Source organism: Gallus gallus, chromosome 1 (assembly GCF_016699485.2).
Source record: "Gallus gallus isolate bGalGal1 chromosome 1, bGalGal1.mat.broiler.GRCg7b, whole genome shotgun sequence".
In the NCBI taxonomy this organism is placed as follows: domain Eukaryota; kingdom Metazoa; phylum Chordata; class Aves; order Galliformes; family Phasianidae; genus Gallus; species Gallus gallus.
In genome coordinates, this window is record NC_052532.1 from 194,759,108 (window position 1) to 194,781,561 (window position 22,454).

The 22,454-nt window shown below is 43.8% G+C and overlaps 1 protein-coding gene across 3 annotated transcripts in view; it reads right to left on the reverse strand.

Moving 5' to 3' along the window:
* Nucleotides 1–22,454, reverse strand: part of PPME1 (protein phosphatase methylesterase 1) — a 30,097-nt gene that overhangs the window by 5,199 nt on the left and 2,444 nt on the right. For 2 of the 3 annotated variants that reach the window (NM_001030834.2, XM_040700496.1), the window contains exons 2-12: nt 13,559–13,652; nt 11,039–11,131; nt 8,145–8,202; nt 7,549–7,600; nt 5,507–5,661; nt 4,906–4,996; nt 3,940–4,005; nt 3,079–3,211; nt 2,288–2,417; nt 1,486–1,530; nt 647–711 (exon numbers count right to left, since the gene is read on the reverse strand). In NM_001030834.2, the coding sequence (NP_001026005.2) occupies nt 647–711; nt 1,486–1,530; nt 2,288–2,417; nt 3,079–3,211; nt 3,940–4,005; nt 4,906–4,996; nt 5,507–5,661; nt 7,549–7,600; nt 8,145–8,202; nt 11,039–11,131; nt 13,559–13,652 (982 nt within the window). Of the gene's footprint in view, nt 1–646; nt 712–1,485; nt 1,531–2,287; nt 2,418–3,078; nt 3,212–3,939; nt 4,006–4,905; nt 4,997–5,506; nt 5,662–7,548; nt 7,601–8,144; nt 8,203–11,038; nt 11,132–13,558; nt 13,653–17,669; nt 17,698–22,454 lie in introns of those variants that run through there. The other variant, XM_040700494.1, reaches the window with a different exon arrangement.

Here is a 22,454-nt window from a genome sequence, read left to right on the forward strand (position 1 = left end):
CATACCACTTAGAAGCTATGTTGAAAAGCATGACAACGTTTAGGTGAAAGCTCTTCCTTCAGATTGGTAAAGTGAAGCACTGACAGGCTGAGTTTTGCACTCATGGTGCAGAACGAGCTTTCAAACCAGTCCTGTTCCCAACCACAGGCTCCACTGAAACATCCCTCCTCCTGTGAGGACACAAACTGCAGCAGTACACAGCAGTCACTCTGCTCACTCAGCCTGCAAACTATTTCTATAGCATTTGTTTCATATTTGGAAAACTTGAGCCACCCAACTCAGCACAACACAGATGAGCTCCAACAGCTGTGGCTTAGTGCTAGGAAGAGTGAAAAGCTTCTTGAGGGAAGGCAGGAGGTTAAAGGGAACCATGCTCCATATGGTAACAGTTAGTTCTATCACCACCAGCTTGAGAACTAAACATATAAGCTAGCCAAGCTTTGTATCCCATCTAACATCTCAGCTCAGGCTTTCCAGTCAGCTTAAAAATGAAATCCAAGCTGCTTTGCAAAAAACTAGTGATGGCATCGTGTCCAAAAGGCTCTTGTGGTGTAAAACTGTGCTTCATAGCAAGCAATGGCCCCTCTGTTGTGTTTAAGCAGTGGAGACCACGATGCATGCAGCTTCACCCCTAGGCAGAGCTCACCTTGTCTGGAGCATCTTCATGGACTGCATGGCCACACTGTGGAAGGACTTGCATCTGAAACTTCCCTGCAGATCAAGAGAGTCATCACTTTTTAAGCAGTCCTGCTTCCTAAACAGCAATAGTTTAGGGAAGTAATTCTCACCTATACAGGAAACAACAGGCACTGGACCCTTAAAATCACTGTGAATTTATGAACTCTTCTAATGAGGCTCTTGCATTCTTTACAAACCTCACCATGCCTCGCTGTGAGCATTAGAAAGAGCATGGCCTGAAGGGTGAGGGAGGGCCCCGTGAGGCCACCTTAGCATCACATTAATCCTGCTGCCCTATGCTACTTTCCAATACTGATTGCCCTGCAAATCCATGGAACTGGGACCAGAAGGAAAAAAAAAATGCATTCATGGAAATGCAGAATCTTTATCTGATAGAAACGTCCAGAGACCAGACAGTTTTGGATGGTCTCAAGTGTTCTAAGCTAGGAATGTCACTAGAACGGGAGAAAAAACAGATTAAAAAGAAAGCCTTGCAGAACATCATCCTGATCCCCTAAGAGGAAAGTGGCAGCCTCACTGCTGGAAACATCAGTCACCAGACTGAACAAAAACCATGGAGAAAGCTCATCACAACTTCTAATTTAACCTCTTCCTTCTCAATTTCTCCACCTTTCCTATCACCACACCCAGGCAGTATTTTTGGATTGACTAAATCTTCAGTGTACATTTGCTTTGAAATGGACTGCACCTGCTAAGAGGCTATTCCCCCTATATCTTGGTTCACATACCCACAGCAACAAGCTGTCATCCAAAAAGAGCATTACAGTAACAATATTAAATATTTACCTTGCATCTGTCCAATTGTTAGATCTTTATCCAGCCTGTCAACACCTACAATCAAATAAACAGATGTACTGGAGAAAATCCAGAGAGAATGTGACTAAGCAGAGCTTTACTAGGCATTGTGAAAAGAGAAATTTTGGCATGAAAAGAAAGTGAACCAAACATCACCTTTGATGACCACTAGAACATTTCACAGCTGCACCTCAAGATGGTAGAGTGACAGGAAAGAATCTCTGCCTAAACTGTAAGAACACATCCTTTCTACAGCTTAGAAGGTCATAGAATCATAGTATGGCCTGGGTTGAGAAGGACCACAATGATCATCGTGTTTCAACCCCGCTGCTGTGTGCAGGGCAGCCAACCAGCAGACCAGGCTGCTCAAGGCTTTTATCTTTCCTAGCAGGGCACAAGAAGGGCCTGCAGCTGGCTGCAAAACATCCATCATTTCAGAGGAAAACGCCACCTACGTCTGTAGGAAAGTGTCACAGCACTGGAGGCTGAAGGGCAGCTTGGTACTTGTTTGCTGCTGTTTGCTGTCATACAACAAAAATAAGCATTTAGCACTGGAAAATCCAGTACAGCATTAGGTACTATCTTGATACTAGAGGCTCCGACCTAATTCCAAACATGCACAGTTCAAACTGACTGGTTTATGATACTTCATGATACACAGAACAGCCAGAGTGGAAGAAATGGATGCACCATTCTGAGAGAAAGACTTGAGCCAAACGCTGACCTTATTTTCTAAAACACAACTGGGACACCACTGCAGTGAGCTGCTGCTGCATTTAAGCCTGATACGTACCAGCTAAAAGCAAAAGCTTTGGAGTTGGACAGCTTAGGAAGAGGTTAGATAAGCCCCTGAACCATCCATCCCAGTACTTCTCTGTTTTCGCCAGCTCAATTCGCCACGTGTATAAGTGCTCCTTCTTTGTCTGCAGGGAGGAAAGAGAGCTCTGCATTAGTGATCAGTGGAACAGCTCATGTAAAATGAACTCCATATGGAAGCGTATGTAAAAATGCTGGCTCCCTCTGGTGGATTGCACACTGTCAGCAGACAGTTTTTGCTCCTTATTTTCTGTCCAAATCACAACCAAGGTATACAAATAAGGAGTGAGAAAGTCAGCAGGAGCTACACCTATAGACTGAAAGACAACTGCATTTTTCAGGGCATTTAATTATCTGCTTTTTGCTGGCACAAATAGTTTGTGCACTGTCTGAAAAACAATGGGGTAAACCAGCTGCAATGATTTCCTTGGAGGAATTTACATTCTTAGGCTGCAATTGATTGTACAACCGCCCGAATGCTGATGGGTCTTTGATATAAGCAAAAATACCACGAAGGCTCAGAACAGAGCACTCCTCATTCACAAAAGCCCCATTTCAGGTCACGTGCATTCAGAGCACCTTCAGAAAAACCAAAAACCAAGTGACAACCCATGATGGAATCAGTGAGATGAGGCCGAGAAGAACAACAAAAGTCCCAGTACAAAGCTTCCACTGGAGTTGCTCTCATACATATCAGAATCTTTTGGATAGGTATGGGCCAGGGAAGTGCCATGCAAACATGCTGAAACACAGCAAGAAATTCCCTACCTCAGTGTCATCTTCCTTCTTCCTTTTGTTCACAGAGACTCCCCCTTCATCATCCTCTTCCTCCTCCTCCTCTTCTTCAATAATGCCCTCCACAATGGCTTTAGGACCTTCAGGACTGGCAGCACCTTCACACCTGTGAAAGTAAAACCAAAAACTGATTCCCTTTCCAGAACCAAAACGTAGCTGACCTAAAAGCTGTCAGCGATAACCACTGGATAAGAAAAATTCCCCCCATGAGTTTAAAAGCAGCTGTGGATGAAAGCTGCAGCCAGAACCAGCCATGAGACCTCTGCAGTGTATGCACCTCAGTGCAAACATCCATGCAAGCAGCTATTTGAAAGAGGCAGTAGTGATCAAACAAGCAAGAACAGCTCTTCTTAACAAAGCATATGGAGACCTTTGTAAAGGTTTCAGATACAACAAGGATTAGAGTAGCACACGCAGATCACGTTGACTCTCCCAAACTCACCTTGGACCACACCTGATATGCAGAATTAGACCATTTCTAAAAGGAAATGAAAGGCACCGTACCCAGAAGGCCAACCCAATTTAAGCCAACGTTTCTAGAGAGACATCAGACTAACACTTATGTCCTTAATGTGGGCAGAATGGAAGGCAAAACAAAGAGCACACAGCTCTTTGTGGATTCTGCCCTACTGAAATTCTGGGCTGGTTTTCTCCAGGTGCCACGACTACGACTCAGCACTGCTGTGGGTATCAGCAGTGATCAAACAAAAAGAAACGTATTTCCTAGAAGAAATTTCCACGTTCAGGAGTATTTATGCTCTGCAGTAGAGGTATTTGTAAAACAGAAGAGAAGATTTTAAGAACCTTAAATTAAAACAACACAAAACAACCTACTGTTTGACTTGACCGACCATAGAAACTCTGGCAGATTCCAGATTTCTTATTTGTCCACTTTTTACACTAGAAGAAAATGGAGGAAAGACAGAGAGTTACTAAATGAATTGGTGACCAGCAGGCATAGAAACAGAAGCAAAAACAGATGATTTTACCCAAACCACCTGTGCTGAGGAGTCATTTAGAATGAGTCACATCACATGCCAACTCACCTGAATCACCAGTTGTCACTGTAACTATGAATCTAAAAGACACATAGGAGAAAAGCTGGTGGGGAATTGGAGCAGCTCTTGGATGACCCTTCTCCAACTCCAAGCCAACTCCCAGGAAATTAATTATCTTTGTAATCTCTCTTGTCCCATCAAATCAGCCAAGGAATTGCTGACAGACCTACTGAATGGTTAAGGCTGGAAGAGACCTCTGGGGATCACCTGGTCCCAGCAGAGGGGCTCCTGGCCCCTCAGCATCTTGGTGGCTCTCTGCTGGACTCTCTCCAATATGTTCCAGTCTCTCTCATACTGGAGTTGCCCAGACCCAGATCAGCATTCCAGATGTGGCCTCGCCAACGCTGAAGAGAGGGGAAGGTTCACCTCTCCTAAACTGCTGGTGACACTTTGCCTAATGCAGAGTCTTAGTTCATGTTTCATGAGCTGTCCACCAGGACCTTTCCTGCACTCCTTCCAGCTGGGTGCCCCCAGCACAGCCTGGGGCTGCTCCTCCCCAGAGGCAGGGCTCTGCACTTCTTGCTAAACCCCAGGAGGTTCCTCTTATCCACCTCTCAGCCTGTCCAGGTCCCTCTGGATGGCAGCACAGCCCTCTGGTGAATCAGCCACTCTCCCAGCATTGCATAGCTGGGGATGGGAGAGCGAAAGGAAGAATCTGACAAATGGCACAGAGTTTGCTTCCTTCAGGATTCAAGCTGAAAAAGCCAAGTGATTTTGTAGATTTCATAAGCCCACACATTACCTCCACTCAATTGCATTCTCAAGTGACTTGAACGTTTTGGGACGACTCCTTAAGAAGTTCTGCATGCTGTTCAGTGCATCCATGGCTGTACCTAGAAAGAAATACTTTAATTTTATGACATCTAATGTAATTATTACCATGTTCGTCTATACAGAACTGGCTACCAGGGAATACCTTCAGAGAAAGTTGAGGTTCAGATTGGATTTAATGCAGTTAAGGAAAGTACAGCTTAGAACACCTAAGCCTACGGTCCTACCTACTTCCACATTAGAAAGTTAACAAGTAGGACATCTAGGCAGTAAGAAAAAGCAGCAACCACTCACCAACCATGCATTATATGTATTAAAAACCCCTCTTCTTGGTAACAAGAAAGCATTGCAGCCAAATTCCAAGAACAATAGCAACCACAGATCCCCACCCATGAGAAGTAAAAGGAGGGGTCCCACTGGAATGACTATTTCACATAGATAACTTCTGTTAAGAGGATGGAACTGGCATATATTTAAGAACTGGCTAAACTTTGTGTACTCAGGAATTTAGGGAATAAGAAAAAAAGATAAGCATGAAAGAAAGAACCATATCCAAGGATACACAGGCTTACCTTCCACAACATCTATCATGCACAGACCCAATAAGCTTGGCACCAGGTTTGCAACTGCTGTGTGCACTGCAATGGCACCACCCATGCTGTGCCCAATCAGCATGATAGGGGGAGGAAGGTCTCCATACAGAGCTTCAACCACGTTCCCAACATCTCTGCCAAAAGAAGGTGACAGCATGGTCAACATCTCTACCTTGATATGTCTGAAGGAAAAAGTACACATCCAAGATAGCTGTCTGGCTCCAAATCCTCTCTTATCTAACCCACACACCATCGGGACAAGTTTATTGTCTTATCACTGTACAGCTCCATTTAGCCACCAACACAGGAAATCATTTAAGCTGACACTTTCCTGAACAAGCATGCAATTTTCCTTTTTATAAACAGAAAGGGCTTAATTTATTTTTTTAATTCCCACAGAGAACCTTTTAGATTGACATCAGTTGGTAGTTTTAAATAAAAGGTGTGAAAAGTGTTGCATTCTTTAGCATAGGCTAAAAAAAAAAAATCACAGCTCTAAAAGGAGAAATCTCTTGCAATAAAATAGAGGAAAAATACCCAAGCCCTATGGATGGAGGCAAAGATAACACTGAACACAAGCAAAGGTTCAGACTCTCACTGGAGCACAGATACTACAAGGCAAGCAGAGATTTCCCCTCCTCTTCCACAGGGCACCTGCTTTAAGCTGAAGCTGTCACTGCTGTATGTGAACGTTGGCTGCCACAATTCACAAAAAAAAAATCAAAATAACAGCATGGCTAAAGAGTGAAGCTTATTGAAGAGCACAGTACTTTAAGGTAGGCTCAGAGGTGCCAAAATGGGCTTTCCATTCTAAGAACACCTGAGCAAGCCTGCACCCAGTAAACCATAAGTCAAAAGAAAGGCCGAGTAGTTTGCTCTGTCAAGGAGAACATGCCCATAGGATTTAATAAAAGATTAAAACTATAAAGTAAAGCTCCCATTTAAAGGCAAGGAATAAACTTTGAGCTCACTGCTAAGAGGACAGAGAGGTTTAGAAACAAAAGACAACTTGTTTTCCTGCATGGTAGTGCTGTCGCAGATCTAAAAAATCCCAATTATTTCGTCCAGCACCTCCTTAGGACAGTGATGTACCAGGATCTGACAAGCTGTAAGCAGCAGCAATAAGGTATACAATGGAAGTCAGAATGCATTTCACACATGGCCTCCCCACAACAAATCCAGTACATTTGTTCATAGGAAGGTTACAAAGTCCTTCCCAGTTTAATTGTAGTCATAGGAAAGAGACTCTTTGTACTCAATGTAGACATAACAACATGTGCTTAGTAGGAGCTGCTTGCTTTTCTGCAGCTTGTGAAGAAGGGGATTTGCATCCCAAAGCAGGTCAGGACAGTCTGTAAAAGCAACCTGATTATGTGACCCATGCTGGGCAGATGCCACCAGTCCAATCATAGAATCATGGAATGGCCTGGGTTGAAAAGGACCACAGTGCTCATCCAGTTCCAACCCCCTGCTATGTGCAGGGTCACCAACCAGCAGCCCAGGCTGCCCAGAGCCACATCCAGCCTGGCCTTGAATGCCTCCAGAGATGAGGCATCCACAGCCTCCAAGGCAGATACACTCTGACTGCTCAAAAGCAAAAGAACCACCACCAAACTGGTGATTTCAAGCTAAAATGCCCAGATCGGACGTGTCTGAGGAAGGCTTTTTCCCTTCTATTAGGGTATCTCCAGTAAGTGTTACTGAGCATTGCAGGTTTCAAGTGCTTACTGCAGTGAAGCTGCTGATCTATAATGGGGCTTTAAAACTAAGGGGAGACCTAGAGAATGAGTTCCACTGTGAAATATGACTCAGATGGCAGAGGTATAATTCTAAATAAAATGTAAAGCTGTCCCAAAACAGAAGGAAAAGAAGCGAAAGCTACCAGAATTATGTGAATTGAAACTATCTTCCAGTTCCCTCGAATGAAGGCTTTGTGTCCTCCAAAGTCTATTGTTCCATCAAGAAAAGAAAATAGATATGTGGAAAGTGAAGTACTGAGGGGAGCACATAAGCTTCCTTACTTTGACATTGTCTCCGCAGACAAATCTTCAGGATTCCTAACTTTTGTTTCTCCTGAAAGAACAAAACAAGTTAAGTTCCTGTAAGCTGAAAACCTTCAGACCTCTTAGGACGTAGAGCAGCAACATACAAAGCTTTCTGGCACAGTTCGGAAAGACTCCATTTCAGTTAACATGAATAATTAAGGAACCCAGAATTAACAGAAACTCTTGGTACTTTATCACATTATGGCTTAGGGGCAGGAACAGCCATGGGGACTGTTTCCATATTAACAATCTGCCTTACAACTGAACAACACACTTTATTTCTAATGGTAAAGACCCCCTTTAGGTTATGAAAACATAGAGGAGGAGTTGCTGCCAACACGGAGGAAGAAGCAGGCCCACCATCACCTTGCACAAAGGCACAGGAGCTGAGGGTGCTCATATATGGGGCTACACCACTTCCCCCATCTCTGCCACTGAATTAAAAAAATAAGGATGCCTTCAGGATAACTAGTCAGTCATTCTGGGAAGGATTCATTACACCTCCTTTAAAAGGCAAGACAGCAAGCAATGTTCTTATGTGAGATTTAAATTCCTGTATGTACTGTACTTACCATGGCCTCGGAGATCTAAAGCCACAATCCTGCACTGAATCCTGCTGATGATTGCAGACTGCAAGGAAAAAGACAACAGAATTTGCAAAGTGCCACACCTCATCTGCAAAAGGATTAGCATCATTAAGCAGCAGCAAAGACTGGCACGGTGGGACAGAACCTACACTACCAACAGCTGAGCCTGCAGGCCGAGGTCCCACAAAGAACACCCCATTCAAGCTACCCCCAATTAACCACAGCTCCATCCTTCCTGCCATTGCTCACGTCATCTCTGAGAAGAACATTTATTTTATTATGCTTTGAGATATCTTGTGTTTCCTAGGAAAGTTAATTCAAGTTCTGTAGCAGGAGTTCAGATGCTGAAGTAATGCTCCCCTTTCCCAAGCCACGCATGTTCCAAAATCAGCCCCAGCTCCACAGCAGCCATGAAGATGAAGCAGCTGCCTTGCAGTGCTTTTTCACTTGGATCTCACAGAATGGAATTTTACTGTAATGCTGGAATGTACAGAATTGATTAGTCCAAAGATGTTGCAGGGGAACAAGAGAGGAATCTTTTTAAAGCAAAGCGATGATAACTCTATTTGTCACTGACAGCTCAATTTGCATAAGTTATTTCAGGCATCACAGTGATTAAACAGCTTTCTTTGTTGGAAGGAAGACTTTTGTGTTAAAGAATCATTGATTATTTAAATATCAGCCCCGTAGGAGTGGGAGAATTTGTTGAGGGACTGTTAATACAACCACCTGCATAAGGGGCAGATCTGAAAGGCAACCAGTCCTCTCATTTGGTTGTTCAGCTCTTCAACTCCTAAATGAGTGAAGGAGTCACGATTCAAACAGCCACAAGTTCATATTTCAAACCCCAAAAGTCACCCCAAAACCTCAGTTTGCAAGCTGCTTATGTTCCTAAGCAATGACTTAACTCAGCAGATGAGCTGCCTTCTGCTAAAGATCAAACCACTGTCATCAGAGAGCGAGGGAAGAGGATCACCAACATGACATGACAGGATGGGAAGCTGTCCAGCACCGAGTTGTATCCAAACAGAAATATTTTGGGCAAGAGAAGTACAGGCACAACAGCCAGGAATTTACCAGGCCAGTAAGCAAAAGAAGAAAGCAGCACCCTGGCTCTGCAGGCTATTCTTCTATTTATAGGTTGGGGCACTCAGCGCCTCCCAGATTGGGATTTTCATGTTTGGTTGTTCTTTTGGGTGTGAATTTTATATGTGTGTATATATATATATTTTTTTTAAGTTTAATATCTGGTTCATTTTACTTAATTGCTTAGGACAGACATTATTTTCAGAACACCCACAGGAAATAATTGAATACCAGCTGCATAAAGGCATAGCTAAATACTGTGCCCACTTCTTTCCCCAAAAGCACAGTCAGATTTGTGTTTTGCACCTAGGGAAATCTATGTTACCTTTGTCAGCTGCCAACAGCAACAGCAAAAGCCCATAAAGCACAGTGTTATAATGGCGGTCGCTCCACTAAATCCAACAAGCTTGAGATTTTTTTTTTAAGTGTGAAAAAGGTTTGCTACTGAAAAATAAGAATTCTAGAGAGGGTGGTGGCACCTTGTAGGAAGATGTTCAACACAGAAAAATATGGCTTCATACTTCTGCCTCTGGTTAAAAGCAACGGCCTTCATTCCAACTGTTTAAGGCTCTTGGAAACTATGACCAAAAACAATTACTTGACCATCTTGGCAACTAATGACCTACAAGCAGGTAAGGACAGGATTTAGTAAGAAAGAGGTTTAAGATGAAGTGCAGCAGTTTGTGAACACACATCTGCACCAGGCTCTGAGTCAGCTCCAGCTGCAGGCATAAATGAACTAAGCTGGGTGTTGAACTGCCATTCCATACCAAAATGGCAGCCCAGTTCATGAGGCATTTTTTGGATGTCTTGTCATAGTACACAGTGGTTTACCCATGGGTTACACCATAAGGATTACACAGTAGTAGTAGTCACCTTGGGAATTCAAGAGCAGTTGGTATTCATTCTTGCAAAGAGCTCACTCTTGTTACATGCATGACATCACGGTAGGCACAGAAGAGATACTGGATATGAGGAAAACTTTCTTCTCTGTAATACTGGTGATGCACTGGCACAGGCTGCCCAGGGAGGTGGTGGAGTCACTGTTCCTGGAAGTGTTCCAGAACCACGGAGATGTGGCCATGGTTCAGCAGGGACAATGGGGATGGGTTGGACTCAAGGATCCCAGAGGTCTTTTCCAACCTCAATGATTCTATGATTCTGAGGTCCCAGATAGAAATAACAGACGCTTCAAGAGATTCTACTTCACCTGCAATCCTTTAAATTTTCCTCCCTGGCTCTGGTTTTGTTGTTTTTTGCTTGCTTTTTTCTTTTTTTAAAAGAAAGAAACAGGTTTGGGAATGGAACTTCGGTTCAGTCAGTCCATGTCCTTGCTCCTATTGATACGACCTCTGTCCATGTTTCAGAGAGCAGCAAATGAGATTCCTTGAACAGGATCTCAACCATGCAAAGTAAGAGCGTTATGATGAGATAGAAGTGTTGAAAACTGGAAAGCAGCCCTCCAAAAAAAAAAAAAATCCAAAAAAAACCACCCCATGTATACACTACAATGAGATTTGCCTTAGCACTCCATTAAAACATGCAAGTTATGTGGAAGTCTGGGATGCTGCTGCTAATTAGTGGCCTAGATGATACACTTTTGCATACGTTTTGCCTGCCTAATACATGTTTGTAGATGACTTGAGTCAGGTGCATACCAGGAGATCATAAGACACTGCTTTTTTGCATTAATTTTCCCTACGTTTAACACAACTGAATGGTTAGCTGCCCTCCATGCTTAGAGGACTACATTAGCATAAATACGTATCTTTATAGATCAACAGTTTACTTACAGTAAATACAGCCCAGGAAAGAGCAGAATGGCCTCCACCATGTAACAGCAGCAAGACAGGTCCCTCCAATCCACTTTTGTAAATTCGAAAAGTGTACGAACAGTTAAGGACATTTCATGGTTAGATTTTAGATTCTGCAATCACAGTGTGTTGTTTCTACGCTTGAGTTCTCAAGGCCTCGTTTCTGCCTCTGTGCAATGGGTTTGTGAGAGCATAAGCAGGACAAAATGGAGCTTGCTTTAAATTTCAGAGTTCTTTTCCTACTGAGAGAAGCACAAGCTTCTGTTAAAGGTCACGGGTAACAGAATAAATCCTAAATAACTGAGGTCTGCTTGAACTGAAGATGCCCACGTACATCACCTACCCAAACATGTCCTTTACCCTCTGCACTACATACAAAGCCACAGGGGTGTGTGTGTGATGCTTCACAAGGAATGCAGACATGGCGTGCATCACAAAGAATTCATAGCTGGAATTGGACAAGCAGACTTAATGAGAACATGAAATAATGACTGGGTGAGTAAAACAACAAGAAGAAAATTTTCCACATTCTAAAGCACATGCTATTGGCAACAGAAAATTAACTGAAGTGTTATTGGGGTTGAAATAGTTTGGAAATCTGGTTTTCTTAATGGATATACCAAAGTAGGATGTGCATGTTCAGAAGTTATACAACTACTTAAACTACAGGGTTTGTGTTACTTAAACACAGATAAAACAATCTTCATTTTGCAAAAAGAAGACCTGGAAGTACCTCTTGTGCCACTTCTGTCAGAAGCGTAGGCAGCTGCAGGACCCATGGGAAGCCCTATGTCCCAGACCTTCCCACACTATTTTTCAGGGTGCTCCCAGGGCTCCCAGTTAGCACACAGCTGTTGTTGGTGGGTGCAGGAAGCCTGTGAATGTGACACCTAAAGCCAATTCATGGCCTTTGACTCCTTTCCAGAGGTACCTAGACAGGCTGAGCAGTGGGCCTGGGTGAACCTCATGAGGTTCAGCAAACCCAAGTATGTGGTCTTGCACCTGGGTCGAGGCAACTCACTACCAATACAAGCTGGGGGATGAAAGGATTGAGCACAGCCCTTTATTGACCCCTGTCAATAAAGACCTGGGGGTACAGGTAGATGAAAGCTAGGCATGAGCCAGCACTGTGCCCTCACATCCAAAGCAGCACAGCCAGCAGGGTGAGGGAGTGATCCTGCCCCTCTGCTCTGCGAGGCCTCACATGGAACACTGCATCCAGATGTGGAGTCCTCAGTGCAGGAGAGACATGGAGCTGTTGGAGAGCATCCAGAGGAGGGCCACAAAAATGATGCCAGAGATGGAACAGCTCTCCTATGAGGACAGGCTGAGAGCTGGGGCTGTGCAGGTGGAGAAGAGAAGGGAAGGCTACAAGGTGACCTGTTAGCAGCCTGTCAGTATCTAAAGGGGAGTGACTGGAAAGAAGGGGACAGACTCTTGAGCAGGGCCTGTGGTGACAGAACAATGGGAAAATGGCTTCAAGCTCCACAATGGGAGATTTAGGTTGGATATAAGGAAAAAGTCTCTTACAATGAGAGTGGTGAGGCACTGAACAGGCTGCCCAGAGATGTTGTGGGTGCTCCATCCCTGGAGGCTTTTTCAAGGAGAGGATGGATCAGGCCCAGGGCAACCTGATCTGCCTGTGGTTTCCTGTGCAGTGCAGGGGAGTTGGGCTAGATGGCCTTCAGAGGTCCCTTCCAACTCTAAGGATTCTGTGATTCAAACTGAGCACATCAAAGAGTATTGCAGCCATCAGCTGGATTAGTCCATAACAGGAAGACTTGCAAAAAGGAGTCAGCATGAAGAGAAGTACAAAAGTACTACAAACATTTGGAAAAGGAGCAGGAATCTTGGAGGGAAATAACCAAAAACCAGTTTGACATTGCTGGACATCTCCCTGCTGGCACCACCAGATCTGTATGGACCAGGGAAAGAAGTTTCCCTGTCTGCACATCAAATTGGGGTGCAAGAAATAGCAACCCACACTTCCTGGGGATGCACGTATCTTTGTATGCGTGTACAGGAACAGAACCTACAGGTTTACTTGCAGAAGGGTCTTTTGAAATCTGTAGGTATTAACTTTCTTTTAGAGTTGAGGCTCATATATTGTACTGCTGACACTGAATCTGAACGTACAGCTTAATGATTTCCAGTTAACTGTCTTAATAAAACTTAATACAAATCAATAAACATCAATCCTGATACAGTTTCAACTACGTGAACGAAGGAGCTCTTCGCCTGCAAAATACCTTACTGAGCAGTTGGAGGTACTTACTGAAATTAGTGATTACTACTGCAAAAGAATCAATCCCATGAACCAGGCTTGCTATGTGTATTGGAATGCTTTGATGGCTGATCCATACAAAGAGGAAAAAAAAAAACAAACAGGAAGATGAGAAGAAATAGGTGAAAAGCTGAAGAGAACCCCAATAAACTCAGACACGTGATGCTGCCCCAGTCACTAAGAAGAGAAAAGTCTTAATCTGAATAAAAGGATATATCCTTGCCAGTTTCGTTTTCCACCACAACGTCCTCCATAGATTCAAAGTACTGGCTCCAAAGCACTGGGGAGAAGTCACGCTTTCTTCCAGGGCTGAAAGAAAAAAACAACTCCATAGGTAAGAGGTCTATAATTAGTCTTTTGTTATACTTGTATACATTGAAGAGAATATACCAGTGTTATACAACAATTTGGGATTGGAAGCAAGTGAAATTCCCTTACAACATCAGGGATTTTGGAGCCAATGAGGAAATGTCTTTTTCAATCATGGTTCCTATTGAGGGGATCAGAAGAACGAACTTGAAAAATAATGGAGACAGAATGAGAATACTTCATCACAAAGCAATACTAAGCAAGACCAAGCAATGGCAATTAAGACTATACAGACCCACATCGAGGGAAAAGCAAAAAGGAGCAGGGCAAATATTTAAAGATCCCATCACAGAACAATCTCTCAATCCGCAACAGCTACAGATCACCCCCTCCAAAAGTCAGCAGCGGTCTGACTGTATGAAATGGTCCCTCTGTAGTCCTGATGGGAGCAATATGGTGCTGACATGACTGGGAATGCAGGAAGTCACCCAAAATATGACTCAGCCCATGAATCATAATTTAAAAAAAAAAGGAATGTCCTTCTCAGAAGTCACCTTGACACCACAGCTTTGCCAAGTAAAGCGTCAGCTATATACTACAGGATGCTACCCATCTAGCATTGGATATAGGAATTAAGTATCTTACTAAAAGCCAAATTAGTACTTGCTGGGAGATGACAACTTTCCTACAAACCCCCTCTAATTTAGGAAGAAATATCATTCGAAGTCAAACTGTCCTAAAAAAACAGGATCTGTAAAAAACATACAATGATAGAATGGCCTGAGTTGAAAAGGACCACAATGACCATCTCATTTCAAACCCCCTGCTATGAGCAGGGTCACCAACCAACAGCCCAGGCTGCCCAGAGCCACATCCAGCCTGGCCTTGAATGCCTGCAGGGATGGGGCATCCACAGCCTCCTTGGGCAACCTGTTCAGTGCGTCACCACCCTCTTGGGGAAAATCTTCCTCCTCATATCCAACCTAAACCTCCCCTGTCTCACTTTAAAACCATTCCCCCTTGTCCTATTACTACCCACCCTTGTAAACAGCCATTCCCCCTCTTGTTTAAACGCTCCCTTCAAGCACTGGAGAGCCACAATGAGGTGGCTCTCTTCTCTTCTCCAAGCTGAGAAAAACTTGTATTTTAAGTTAAGGACCATAATGACGAGACTGCATATCAGATGCTGATAAGACTTCCTTGGAAGAATGGGCTTTCAGGCTTCAGTTGGCACCTGTTCCCAGGTTAATCGCAAAATAACCCAAGTTGGAGGGACCCATAAGGATCACCAAGTCCAATACTATATAGTTACTATAATTCATGGTGGGGTGGGTGGTGATCTTAGAGGTCTTTTCCAACCCTAATGACCTACGACTATAGCTATAACCTATGGCTATGACTTGCAGTGGTGAGATCTGGGGACCAGGGCTACTAAAACAAGGCCTGGGTCTTCCAATAACATATTTCCAAAACACAAATCACTATCTTTATTCCTCACACACAGAGATTTAACCCCTCTTTATACCAAGACTAATTTTTGCCACACTTTGTCAACAAGTACATCACAAAACACAGCAACAAATGATGCCTCAAATTAGCAGCACTGATTTCAGGCTGCACCCAGCACCTTGGGGATGCAATTCCCCTAAATTATTGGGTGAAGACAGAAGATGTGTTCTGTGGACATTACGCAGCCCAGGACTCTCAAAGGTGCCCAGCTGACAAGCCAATTTATTCCTTGCTTCCATCAGTAGGTGCAGCTGTGCCCTTTCCTTGTGCCCCCATTACTAAAGAAAGGCTCTGCAACGAGAATTATCCCCATGACTCAGTTGATGTAAAATCTGTTTCCTCAGCTGAGTGAATATATCCATTTGCTAAGGCTAAAAGAGTAGTGCTTAATTTTGGCAGTGACATAATCAAGCTAGATTCATGCCCAGTACACAGGATGAGTAACAGTGCCCCATTTTAACAGCATTTTTTGCATTGAATCTCTTCTGGGGGAGGCAATCAGCACACAATATGGAAATCAGGCATGGGCATAGGGGTGAAAGACCTTCACAGAATAAAAATCTCCTCTATTGAAGGAAGTTTCCTCTGAATTCTTGGCTTCCTAAAGAAAGAGAAATGAACACACAAAGCAGCTTTTCAGTTCTGTAGAAATAAAACTCCTATTTCCCGTGATATTTCTAGAATAAGAAACATAAAACAACCACCCCCTGAATATTCCAAATTCACTTCTGTGGGTTTCCAGACTTTGGTATTCTTGTCAAACTTCAGTTAAATAAAAGATGTCACACGCATATATATGTAAACTCAGAAAAATCTCTTCTACTGCCTCAGTTTAATCTCCTTCCAAAACAATAATTAATGATAAAATTCATTGGCATGAAATGCAGTCAACTCAGATGATTGGATGAGCTTCAAGGTTGGATATTAGAAAAAGATTCCTCTCCCAGCAGCAATAATGCACTGGCACAGGCTGCCCAGGGAGGTGAGACCACCTAGAGGTGGTCAGGAACCATGGAGATGTGGCACTGAAGGACATGTACAGTAGGCACGGGGTGGGGGGAGTGGTCTTGAGGATCGTGGAGTTCTTTTCCAACCTTAATGATTCTGCAATTCTAAGGTACCTGATTTCCAGTGGTTTATCGTGTAGGAGCACAAGAATTGGTATGATGAAAGTAAAGCTCCATCCATGCCATAACATGGGTTAAGGGAAAGGGCTAAGGAGGCAGCAGGGTATGACATGCCTCCAAATTTTCACTGATGGGATCTTCAGAGGCTGCATCCTCAGTACTGTGCTGCACTAAAGGAGGACAGATCCCATTAGTTTGTCACATAAAATTCCAGTCACTTCCAGCCAGATCTATTTCCACAGCACCTGTGACAACAGTGCCACAAGTTAATTAGGCTTTCAGCAAAAAGCAGTACTTCGTTTGCTTTTAAGCGCACACTATCACAGTGTCTTTGCCTGTTCTTTACAATATTAATGACTGTACAAACCCTTATCACATTTCTCCTGTTTGGCCACATGATTTTCCAGCTCAGAGTCTTGCTTTATTCATTTTCCCCTTGCCTGGAAGCCACCCCCAGCCCCTGTCACGCTCTCTGCACCATTTCTGGCTCTTGCTGGAGATGGAGCAAACAGCCCACAGCTTGGATGATTTCCCACCTCCTGTTTTTCTATAGCTAGGATGCGCAGTTAATGACAACAAGTTTCATCACCCTTTAAAAATCCCACATTTCAGTGCAGTCTGACCTCTCTAGAACACATTATTGCTGGTTTAAGGTTTGATTGTCCTCAATAATTCCACGTGATGGGCAGATATCATCATCCAGCTGGCTATGCTCCTTCCAACACAATCCATACATCTGATAAACAGCAGGAACTCCCTGTAACCTTCCCATCATTGTGAGATGAGAAAGTCTGCAAGTGTTAGTTTCTAGGTTGAACATGGAGAATTCCCAAAGCAAGTCTCACTTGGCTAACAGCAAAACACCCCCAGGTTTGTAGAGTAACACACCGTAACTCCCTTACACAAAAACAAAGGGTGTCAACCTCCATTTCTGAGGGATGAAGAACAAAGCACAGACCTAACAAGGTGGAAGTCCCACACCTGGGAACAAAGAAACTGCATTAACAGGGGCAGATGGTCCTGCAAAGCACCATCTCTGGAAACCTCAGAGATAACTTTCAAACTGGAGCACAGAGAATATTAATACTGCACAAAACATGCATGCCAGCACGTCTGGAATAACATACCTATGGTTGGAATCAATCATTAAGGATATAATTGAAGAGGATTCCAAGAAATATACAACTAAGATTGGAAAACAGGGCATACAGTGAAAGCCTTGTCTGGCTAAGCACAATGCCAGGAGTGATGCAGAGCAGAGGACTGGAGAAAGAAGGTAAATCACTTTATTTCAATTACTCTGTAGCACATTTGTTGCTCATCTCTCTGAGATCAGATAACCTGGAAACACTAATACCATTCTCAGGCCTTTTAGGCTGACCTGATGCATGCATCTTCTCTTGGAACTAGCAGGCCTTCCAGTTACCAGGAGCACCAGTACAGTCACTGTATGAAGGATCATAAAATTACAGAATCATTAAGGTTGGAAAAGACCTCTCAGACCCCCAACCCCACCCCACCCTGCCCACTGACCACATCTTTAGTGCCACATCCCCATGGTTCTTGAACACTCCCAGAGATGGCAACCCCACCACCTCCCCCAGCAGCCTGTGCCACTGCATCACTGCTCCTTCTGATTTGTCTGGGTAAAACCTGAGCAAGATATAAAAACAAAACAGAGAAAACAAGGGCAGAAACAAGAGACTTGTCATGCCCAGCACCAACTGTGGCAGCCCAAGCCCAGTGCAAGGTCTACTGCTAAGCCTCTGTAAGGTCTATTGACCATCTCCTGCTAAAACGTTCATGCAGAAGGCAGTCAGATGCTGACAGAAAGACAGATCCACAAAGAATAACTCACAGGTAGTAGGAGCAACCCATGAAATCAGAGCCAAGCTGCTCCCTGGGACCTTGCCACTGCACCTCCTGTCATATTGCTTTAGTGTTATTAGCAAATGCTTCAAATTCAGTTTAATAAGAGTTAACAGCTGCAGAGGAAGCGTTAGGAGTTGTGGGTCCGGTATATGAAATATGTGGGAACAATACATACCAAAACTCCTATGTTTGTAGGAAGTGAAGAGGACCTGGGAGTTGAGAACTACTGTCACCTTTGATGTAACTACATGCAGATTGCAATTCAAATGAAGTTCTTGCCTCCAATCAACACCGATGGAAAACACAAGGGACCTCCAATTTACTACTGAACCCTACAAAGGGCAAGAATAAAAGCATCCTTTTCCCATGAGACAGCTTGAGTGTGTCTGAAGTACACAAAGCGGCACAGAGCTACGAGAAACTGACTGTGATTTTGTTGTTCCTTGGAATTAATACCTTCCATCCATTATTTAGAGCTGCTTTTACAGTGGTGCATCAATGCAAACAGAACTAGAAACAAGCCCAAGTAAAGAGCAGCTGTGATTTTGCCCCTTGATGTTGCAGCAGCGTTTTGTCGACCAAATATTTAAGCTGATGGAATTAATTACTGCTTTTTGAAGTATCCAGCAGACCAAAACAGAAATGGATGCATCACAATGAAGTCTGAAACTCAAAGCCAGCCACTATGTGAAGCTGGAGTTACAAAAGAACTTCTGGGCTCTCTCTACAGCTCATTTCATCCTATTGTGCAGTTGGTCCCCTTCACTGCATACTGAAAATGGAACCAAAAAGCAAGCCATCCCAGAGCAACTGGAGCCCAAATACTTTACCAAATTTCTCACCAATTTGAATTGGGTTTTGCCTTCAGCTATTTCAAATATAAATGCAAAAAAAGTACTCGTATCAAGCAGGGAGAACCATTTTTAGAGATTCCTTTTCCTTAGAGATCATTTACAACTACGAAGGCAATTACAGAACATCACATGCACGGAGCATGATGTATAATCCTTGCATTGTACTTAAAACCTGACTAAAGGAAATCAAATATAATCCATTTAAGAATTGCCATGGCTGACAAGATGCATGTCAAATAAACTAATTAAATTGGCAAGAATAGCATGTAACGTGGAGGCAGAAAGCCTCAAACAACTCTCAAAGTCAACTCTTTGAAAGGGTAGATAACAGCAGGACAAGGGGAAACGGTTTGAAGTTGAAGAAGGGAAGATTGAGGTTGGATGGGAGGGGGAAGTTGTTGACAGAGAGAGTGGGGAGGTGCTGGAACAGCTGCCCAGAGAGGCTGTGGATGCCCCGTCCATCCGTGGAGGTGTTGAAGGCCAGGTTGGATGGGGCCCTGGGCAGCCTGGGCTGGTCTGAAATGTGGAGGTTGGTGGCCCTGCCTGCAGCAGGGGAGGTTGGAGTTTCATGATCCTTGAGGTCCCTTCCAACTCGAGCCATTATGTAGGCACTTAAAAATGAACTTCAGGTTCCTCTCACTGGCATGGTTTTCATGCACCACTCAAGCCAAAGAGATGCAGACAAATACAGGTTTGGGTAACAGTTTTGTTCAGTTGAGCAATATGGTCAGAGATCACTTAAACACAGAGGCAGGAGAGCACAGTGCCAGCAAGAAGGGTACTGCTGGAAGAGCACACGCGTGCCCGCAGATGAGCAGGCTGCGATTCAGAGGACAGAGGTAGCAGAAATCATTGCAATGTGCTGTGAAATCCTACAGAATCCCAGCATACATCTTGTACTACCACAAGAGCCCATCAAAACTATGCTGCAGCAGCCATTTTAACCACACAGTCCTGTGTTCTCGCTTCAATATTTACATCAGTGTTCTATGCTAATCAAGGATTCGATATCCCTGCTGCTTCACTGTGCTCATTTGCATTTCCCCATGCATTGCTTTGCTGATATACTGCCAGAGGTGTGGAGGAGCCCACAGATGCACGCACAGCTGAGATGCACAGAGCAGAGCTGAGCTCAGCCTCATGAGGCATTCCCAGGGGCACAGCACAGCCACTTTTGGCCACCTGAACTTCTTGAATGAGACTTCCCAGTAAAGAAACATAAGAAGGAGATCATACTGGAATATGACACGATACAAGTCTGTTCTCACCTATTTGGATGCAGTAATGGGTGATGTTTTACTACAAAGGAAACATTCATAGAATGATGGAACAGCCTGGGTTGAAAAGGACCACAATGATCACCTCATTTCAACCCCCCTGCTATGTGCAGGGTCGCCAACCAGCAGACCAGGCTGCCCAGAGCCACATCCAGCCTGGCCTTGAATGCCTCCAGGAATGGGGCATCCACAACATAAAACTTTTTGACAGAAAAGGTGTAAGAAGGTATTTGGGCTGAGAATTCCTCTGTACTCGTGGCAAAGGCTTCCTCACCAAGCTGATATCTGAAAACAGTGCTTTGAAGGAAGCACCCTACCCTTGCAACTTGCCTTTACGCCAAGGATGGGCAATGCCTGAGATATCTCAGTGCTGCATTCAGGTCTTTTTTCCTGCTTGCAGTCTCACTTATTGTACCCACTGCTTTCAGGCACCCCGTGCAGTCATGTTAGCACGGCCTGCCTGGCTGATGAAAAAGATAGAATTAATATAAAAAATAAAACATACCCAACATTCCAATGAAGCAAAACATTTATCTGTGGAACAACCAGCTTGCCAATGCTGCTGGATATTAAGCTTAAACACGTTCTAATTAATGGCCCTGCTTTCAAGTTAAGAAATTCATCAGTGCCCAGAAACAAAATAGATTTATAAATAAAAGATGATAGCAGAGCAAACAAATCTTTCTCTAATTTTAATTACTTTTGTTCCCTATAAGAGTTTGATTTTTAAAGGACCACTTCAGTAGAGCCTTCTATATTTACCACTGCTGAAAGTCACACACTTGTCAAAGTATAGCTGATCACATCCTCCTTTGGTAGCTAAACTTAATCTAAAGTGATGTAGAAATAATTCACACAAATACTAGCAAGCTGCAAGCAGCCACACAGCAAAGCTGTAGAAAACACACAGAGGGTGGTGAAGCACTGGAACTGGTTGCTCAAGGAGGCTGTGGATGCCCCATCCCTGCAGGCATTCAAGGCCAGGCTGGATGTGGCTCTGGGCAGCCTGGGCTGCTGGTTGGTGACCCTGCACATAGCAGGGGATTGGAACTGGATGAGCATTGTGGTCCTTTTCAACCCAGGCCATTCTATGATGATTCTATGAAAACGACCTCTGTAGACCCATTAAGAACAAAGAAACCATCCACTGAGATGTGCGTCTGTGGATGGTAACTTCATTCCTACATGAAATAATCCTTCCAGTCCACAGGTGTGTGAAAGCATCCAATGAAATCCCATTTCTAGTTTTGGGTGCTGCTGTCCAAAACCAACCATAACATAGGATGAGATCAACAGGAGGGATCAGAGAAGAGGGGAGAAGAAAAGGTGGCAGGAGACAAAGCGCTGAGCCCACAGAGCAACCAGGGCTATGTGACCACAGTGTAACTATGAACTGCTCCCAGCTGCTACCGAGGGGAAGGATATGGGAAGCTTTGATTCCCCACCCACAACACCAGACTTTATATCAGCAGTTTCTGAAAGATTTTGAAAGAAGAAAAAAAAAGACTGACAGTGTTATAAAACAACAGAAAACCAACATTCCTTTATGGTCACGTCCCTCTCTGACACGAAGTATTCAAAAACCTTCCAAAGATTGAACGGATAGGAGGCATTACCTAGATTACAGCATCGTGACCAAGAAGCACTCTGCCAACATAAACATTACCCGGTTGTAGAAATACCCCACAGATATCCATGATAAAAATCAAGTTGCAGATGCTGAATTGAAACCGATTCCAGCAGAACACAGCTCACCTGATGCTGCAGGAAATTGAGTTTTGCCTTTTATCCCTACCATGGGGACATCTGCCTCCAAGAAACATCTGGCAGGAGCCAAAACCAGCAGCAATACCAACTGCAAACTCATTTTCCTTCCCCTGGACCTGAACACCAACGTTGGAAGTCTTTATGTTTATTACTGAGCTATGAAGACTTAATTAAACAGGGGATTTGTTTACAGGGCCATCACGTGAGCACTGCTTTATGGAAAGAATTAGCTTGCTGACAAAGTTTGTAGTCCACAAAACTGCTCTAAAACACGCTGAAACTTGGTTAGTCCCATTTTAAACAGCATAATTAAATAGTTATTATTAAATCTAGTCTTATATGTACCACATATAACCTTCTGCACGCTCCTGTGTAATCCCAAGACTCTTACAACAG